This window comes from Babylonia areolata, chromosome 1 (genome assembly GCF_041734735.1).
Source record: "Babylonia areolata isolate BAREFJ2019XMU chromosome 1, ASM4173473v1, whole genome shotgun sequence".
In the NCBI taxonomy this organism is placed as follows: Eukaryota; Metazoa; Mollusca; class Gastropoda; order Neogastropoda; family Buccinidae; genus Babylonia; species Babylonia areolata.
The window spans coordinates 20,136,269-20,143,768 of record NC_134876.1 but is presented as its reverse complement, the minus strand read 5'-3'; the positions used below and the strand labels follow the sequence as shown (position 1 = coordinate 20,143,768).

General features: G+C 44.7%; 1 protein-coding gene across 13 annotated transcripts in view; it reads left to right on the top strand.

Annotated features, from left to right (window-relative positions):
- Positions 1-7,500, top strand: part of LOC143280562 (tensin-3-like) — a 614,920-nt gene that overhangs the window by 456,610 nt on the left and 150,810 nt on the right. Inside the window, exon 1 of one of the 13 annotated variants that reach the window (XM_076585328.1) lies at positions 6,925-7,179. The exons of the other annotated variants lie outside the window; for them this stretch is intronic. Coding sequence (XP_076441443.1) covers positions 7,066-7,179 — 114 coding nt within the window. The 5' untranslated portion in view covers positions 6,925-7,065. Of the gene's footprint in view, positions 1-6,924; positions 7,180-7,500 lie in introns of those variants that run through there. 13 annotated transcript variants of the gene reach the window in all.

The window sequence follows — 7,500 nt, the reverse complement described above, 5'->3', positions numbered from 1 at the left end:
CGGTGTGTTATGGAAACAAGAACATACCCAGCATGCATGCAGACCCCCGAAAACGGAGTATGGCTGCCTACATGGCGGGGGGTAAAAACGGTATTACACGTAAAAGCCCACTCGTGTACATACGAGTGAACGTGGATGTTGCAGCCCACGAACGAAGAATAAGAACAGAAAGAAAAACAGGGGGGGGGGGGGGGGGGAAGCAGAAGATTTTGAAACCGAATGGAGTGAGAACTAGGTGGCAGCAGACAGGCTGGGTGGTGTGGGGTGGGGTGGGGGGGAAGAAATAGTCATCATAACGTCATTCATGTTGATGACGTCATCGTGCAGCGCTGGGTGGGAAGCGGTGACGATTAAAACATCGTAGTATCAATAAATAGGTCAAACCAGCTTGCTTTTCTTCATCTTTATATATATATATATATATATATATATATATATATATATATATATATATATATATATATATATACAACGCCAAGCAAAAACAAAACAAAACAAAACAATCTATCGTCGTCATCGTCTTCCTCTTTCTCATAATGTTCATGATCACGTTGTCTCGGATGTGAGTCAGAAGTCAAAGTTTTGAGTAGTCGCTCGTCTCCTTCCACACACACACACACACACTGTCTCTGTCTCTCTGTGTGTGTGTGTGTGTGTGTGCGTGTGTCTGTATAAATACATTGTACTTTATTCGTTTTTTTGTTTAATTCTAGGAGTCTATCTGAATTATATTTCACGTGAAAACGATGTCACTGTGAGAAAAAAAATCCTCTTTTTAGAAAAAAAAAAGAAAAAAGTAACAACAAAGAACATCTGGGCTGGAGGGTAGGAGAGGTGTGTGGGGGTGGGGGTGGCTAGAGGGGGAGAGTTGGGGGGGGGGAGCGAAGGGGGTGGGGGGTTACGGGTACGCGTGACACATTCGCTCAGCTGAACGGAGGTTGTGCAATTTTGTATTCTGACACTTGGTGAACTGTTTGTCCCAAGATACGCCCTGTGTTGAGTATTATTATCATCATCATCATCATCTTCTTCTTCTTCTTCTTCTTCATCGACAGGGAGTCATGCTTCTGATCTTGATCTGTCATTCTCTCTTTTTGTCTGTTCTCTGCATTGAAGTCTATTGTCCGTACTGGTGTGTCTCTGATTGTCTCTGTGTGGGCGAGTGTCATGTCTCTTTGTCTGCCCGTGGGTATAATTATGCCTGTCTGTCTCTGTTTGTTGCTATGTCTCTGTCTGTCTGTCTCTCTCTCTCTCTCTCTCTCTCTCTCTCTCTCTCTATATATATATAGATAGATAGATAGATAGATAGATAGATTAGTGTGTGTGTGTGTGTGTGTGTGTGTGTGTGTGTGTGTGTGTGTGTGTGTGCACTCTCTCTCCTTCTCCCTCTCTGTCTCTCTCTCTATCTGTGTGTGTGTGTGTCCCCAGTCTCTCCCTCTCCCTTTCTCTCTCGCTCTCTCTGTCTCTCTATATCTCTTAGTGTGTGTGTGTGTGTGTGTGTGTGTGTCTCCTCTCTCTCTATCTCTTAGTGTATGTGTGTGTGTCTCCCCACTCCCTCCCTCCCTCTCCCTCCCTCTCCCTCTCTCTCTTACCTTCTTCTTCCCTCTCTCCTTCACGCAAAAGCAATGTTATTTTGTGGGGAACTGTGTATTTTCTATGCCATTTATTGTTCTTGTTGTTGTTGCCATGCAAAGTGGGGTTTTTTTTCCCCCCTTCTTTTTTCAGTCTTCTTGTATTTCCTAGATTAGCTTATACGTTTTTTTTTACGAGGGTAGGATGAAAACAGGCCGATAAGTGCCTATTCCTTTTTCCCTCAATAAAAAAAAGTTTCGATTTCGATTTCGATTTCTCTCTCCCTCTCTCTCTCTCGCTCTCTCTGTCTCTATCTGTTCTGTTTGTGTGTGTGTGTGTGAATGTGTGTGTTTCCCTACTCTCTCTCTCTCTCTCTCTCCAGAGGGGCTGGAGGTTGTGCAATGTGTTCTACTCGGTGAACTGTTATCACAAGTTACACCTTGTTGACTGACTGACGTATATATGGCCTGTCACCACCGGCCAGCCCAGATTCAGGCCACTGTCTGTCTATCGCTCTGTCTGTCTGTCTGTCTGTCTGTCTATCTCCATGTCTGTGTCTCTTTCTTCTGGCTATCTCTCTGTCTTTCTTTCTGTCTGTCTCTTTTATCTGTCTATCTCTCTGTCTTTCTCTATCTGGATGCAAAAAAAAAAAAAAAATAAAAATAATAAAAGCAGCTGTACTTCTTATTCCACTACCCTCGTGAAATAAAAATTCGTTTCGTTTCTATTTTATATGTCTCTATTTATTTTATTATTATTATTATTATTATTATTATTACTACTACCTTTTTTATATTATAATTATTATTTATTTATTTATGTAAGCTTATCTATTATTTATTCATCTTTTTTTTTTCTTTTTCTTTTTTTTCCTCAAGGCCTGACTAAGCGCGTTCGGGGTTACGCTGCTGGTCAGGCATCTGCTTGGCAGATGTGGTGTAGCGTATATGGATTTGTCCGAACGCAGTGACTACTGAAACTCAAAACTGAAACTTATTTGTCTCTTTGTCTGTCTCTGTTTTTTGTGTGTGTTTTTTTCTCTCTCTCTCTGTCTGTTCTTCGGTCTGTCTCTTGTCTTTTCGTCTGCCTATCTGTATGTCTGTTTCGCCTACGTGTCTGTTTTATCTGTCTGTCGCACAACCTGTTTTCTCTCTGTCGCGATGCCTATTTGTCTCTTGTCTTTCGGTCTGCCTGTCTGTCTGTCTCTCTCTGTGTTGTTTCTGTCTGTCTGTATCAGTCTGTGTGTCTGTCTGTCTCACTCCCTGTCTGCTGTCACTGTCTCTGTCTCTCCCTAGCTGTCTGTCTGTCTGTCTGTCTGTGTGTCTGTCTCCCCCCCCCCTCCCCCACCTCTCTCTCTCTCTCACTCACTTTCTCTCTCTTTTCTCTTCTCTCTCATTCACTTTCTCTCTCACTTTCTGTCTCTTTCTCTCTCTCTCTCTCATTCACTTTCTCTCTCACTTTCTGTCTGTCTGTCTGTCTCTTTCTATCTCCCTCTCTCACTCTGTCTCTCTCTCACTCTGTCACTCTCTCTCTCACTCTGTCACTCTCTCTCTCATACACTCTCTCTCTCACTCACTCTCTCTTTCAGTCTGTCTCTCTCTCTCACTCTTCTCTCTCTCTCTCTCTCTCTCTCTCTCTCTCTCTCTCTCTCTCTGATGAAGGCCTGGCGTAAAACAAAAACAAAAAAAAATAAAAGAAGAACAAGACAAAAACAAACATAGCAAGTGTGCAGTTTGCTTAATCAGTTGGAAATAAAGATTTATCAATCAATCAATCAATCAATCAGTCTTTTCTTTCTCAAGTTCGATCGTACAAATTCCTCACACCCCCTTCCCCCTCCTTCCCAGTCACCACACACACACACACACACACACACACACACACACACACACACACACACACACACACACACACACACACACACACACACACACACACACACACACACACACACACACACACACACACACACACACACCTCTATTTCCTTTATCCCTCCTTCTCTCTCCCTTCAGACTCCCGCCCCCTCTCTCTTTCTCTCTCTTTCTCTTCTCTCTCTGTATACTTGACTCTCTTCCCCCCCCCTCTCTCTCTCTGTATAATATTTGACTCTCTCCCCCCCCTCTCTCTCCCCCCCTCTCTCTGTATATTTGACTCTCTCTCTCTCTTTCTCTCTGCCTCCCTCAATCTCCCCCTACCCCTCCTCTCTCTCTCTCTCCTCTATATCTCCTCTATCTCTGTTTCTCCTCTCTCCTCTCTCTCTCTCTCTCTCTCTCTCTCTCTCTCCTGCATAATCTTTAATGTCGGTCTTATTTTGAGTTGAATTTCCTGTCAGGTGTACTTGTCAAGATAAGCGTAATGCGTGGCGTCAGGTCGTTTTGTGCTTCTTCTTCTTCTCCTTCTTCTTCGTCATCTCTCTCTCTCTCTCTCTCTCTCTCTCTCTCTCTCTCTCTCTCTCCCTTTGTATGTGTGTGTTTATCTGTCTCTCTCCGCCTATGTCGGTCTTATTTTGATTTGAATTTCCTGTCAGAAGTGCGCACGTTTTGATAAGGTTAATGCGTGGCGCTCAGTTACTAAAATAATTTTGATACAGTGATAGCACCAGTCCTTCCCATCTCTCTCTCTCTCTCTCTCTCTCTCTCTCTCTCTCTCTCTCTCTCTCTCTCTCTCTCTCTCTCTCTCTCTTTCTTTCTTTCTTTCTTTCACTCCTGTTCCCATTTTTTGTTTTGTTTTTACTGTTGTTTTTTTTTCTCAAAACAAACTTGGGATGTTACTCACAAAAACACGTGATGATGCCATCACAAGGTGCATCATCATCATCATCATCATCATCATTTGTCATCAGTTGTGAAGGTGTGTGTTTTTACAGGGTGGGTCGGGGAGGTGAGGGGGGCGGAGAGTTCTTCTTCGACAGTCTTCCTTTCAGTACAGGTGTTAGATTTTGGTTTTTCAATCACAGGTAGTTTCGTCATGCTTGCCACCCACACACACGCGCGCGCGCGCGCGTACACACACACACACACACACACACACACACACACACACACACGCACGCACGCACGCACACTCACACACACACACACACACACACACACACACACATACACGCACGCACGCTCCACCCCACCCCACTCCCATCCCATCCCATCCCACCACATCACCACCTTCCTCTCCCCGACACACACACTTCAGTCGCACTTACAACCACAACCACTCACACTTGAGTGTGTGTGTGTGTGTGTGTGGGTGGGTGGGTGGGTGGGTTGGTGAAGGTGGTTGAGAGGCCAGACGGGTGGAGGAGGAAGTGAAAGAAGAGGGGGTGGGGGAGTAGGGATAGGGGGAAGGGGGAAGGGCCAGCCCCTGAGCTATATACCCGGTCCTGGCGATGTGGAATTCAGGTGGTGGTGCTAGTCATTCGGCTCGTGGCTGTTTTCGAGTGATGGTGCTTTCTCTCTCTCTTGCTCTTACTCCTTCCTAACCTCCGTTCCGTTCCTTGCCTTGGCTTGCTTGCCTTGCCTTGCCTTGGCCGACTTCAATTTGTGTGTGTGTATGTGTGTGTTTCGTGATTTATTTTCGACGCCGCCCTTGGCCCCCCGTACCAAAAAGTAGACCGTCTCAGCTTCAATCCACCTTTAGCCAGCTACCCGTGGAGAGAGAGAGAGCGAGAGAGGGTGAGGGAAGCCAAACCAAGCGGATCACAGCCTCTGGAAGATAAGAAAGCAGTGTGTGATGGTGGTATGGATATAATTGAAGTGGCTGACTGACTAGTGTGTGTGGAAGAGCGAAGGACGTCAGTTGCTGTGTCTTAGCTGCAGCTCGGCTTCTGCTGCTGTTGTTGTGTTTGTTTGTTTTTTGTCAGTGTGTAAATGGTGGTTTTGTCAGGAGGGGGGGGGGGGGGGGGGGCGGGGTTGAAGTTAAAAGGTATACGAAGGTTGATTGACATCTGTGTGGTCAAGCAGCTGTTTTTTGTTGTTGTTTTTTGTTGTTTTTTTAACAATAGATGTGGTGCAGCGTTATTACGTGTATTGATCAGTCCGCAAGCTTTGACACAACCTCAAAAATGAAACTCTGAAACTGAAAACAGTGCTCGTGGGCGGCATACCCTCCCTCACGTTCACTGGTATATATTGTACGTGCGGGATTTTTTTTTATACTACGTGCATGACTGTTTTGCATTGCACGTGCGGGATTTTATTTATGACTACGTGCATGACTGTTTTGCATTGTACGTGCGGGATTTTATTATACTACGTGCATGACTGTTTTGCATTGCACGTGCGGGATTTTATTATACTACGTCCATGACTGTTTTGCATTGTACGTGCGGGATTTTATTATACTACGTCCATGACTGTTTTGCATTGTACGTGCGGGATTTTTATTATACTACGTCCATGACTGTTTTGTTTGATTTACTTCACTACCCCGCCATGTCCGCAGCCATACTCCGTCAGTTTTCGGGGATGTGCATGCGACTGGGAATGTTCGTGTTTCAATAGCCCTGACATGGATCTTGGATTAGTGTTTGTATCTGATCCTCCACACGCGTATACACGAAAGCGGGGTCAGTCAGACATTAACAGGTCCTTAACGTGATTTATGTTGACGTGGGAGATCTGGACAGTTTCCATCCTGAATTCAATCAGCTCAGCACGGGTGCCTTGACTAGGGTTCAAACCCAGTGTCCACAGACTGGGTGCCGATCAGCGAGCATGGGACTTTTCTGGTTGTTAGCTATGAGTGTCACAGTGTTGTTGTTTTTGTCATGATCGTTATTGTTTCTTCTGTTGTTCTTCTTCTTGACCAATATTACTTATCGTTTTGTTGTTGTTGCTATTTGTTGGTGACGTTGTTTTTGTGGTGGTGGTGGTGGTGGTGTTAATTCCTGTCTTTCATCGTAATTGATAGCAACGTCAGCTGGAAGAAGAACAGAAGATCTTATAACTGACCCAAACAAGATCAATACGACTCAGTGTGTGACTACGTGTAAAAGCATCAGTTTGATTTCGTCGCCAGTTTCGTTCCCAGAAGAAACTAAGACAGATGTACAGTAAGCTTACATTTCGAGGTACAACAATTCTGGCAACAAGTTGGCAAAAATAATAATCCCAATAAAAAAAAAACACCTTGTTTTTAAATGACAAAAACCCAAGCGAACAAACAAACAACAACAACAACAACAACAACAACGAAAAACAGACCACAGCGTCGACGAATGCTTTTTTTTTTTAATCAAGAATGAAGGCGGAAATCAACAACATATGAGTTGATCTAAATTTAGTACAAGGATTTGAACCGCTGCTACAAATGAACAGCTCCACAACCGGGGAATCTTTTTCATTAAAAAAAAAAAAAAAAAACAGAAAAAAACTCAAAAAAAGAGAGACATTTTCCCCGTCTGAGCCGAAGTGAGAAGAACTGACCAGGGTGTGTGTGTGATTTCACTGGGGGTAGGTATACCAACTGAACAAAGTGATGCGATAGGCCTAGAGAATGAAGGAGTTTTCCAGGCTGTGTCCGAGCGAGTGTGTGCAGTGTGCTTGTTCTTCCCCCTCCCCGGAGGTTGTGGATTCCGGCGGATTTTTCGATACCTCCACGAACAAGAGGGTAAGCCAGTGGGTTTTGAAGAGCGACCCGAGTGTGTAGTGTAGTGTAGTGTAGTGTAGTGTAGTGTAGTGTAGTGTTGTGATTGTGTGTGTCTCTGTGTGTGTGTGTGTGTGTGGTGCCGTGTCGTGTCGTGTCGCAGCTATAGGAATTCTTCTTCTTCATCTTTTTCGTTCATGGGCGGCAACTCCCACGTTCACTCCTATGTACGCGAGTGGGTTTTTACGTGTATAATCGTTTTTACCCCCGCCATGTAGGCAGCCATACTCCCGGTTTTCTGGGGTGGCTATAGGAAGGACATCCAAGTGTTGTCTGTCTATCTGT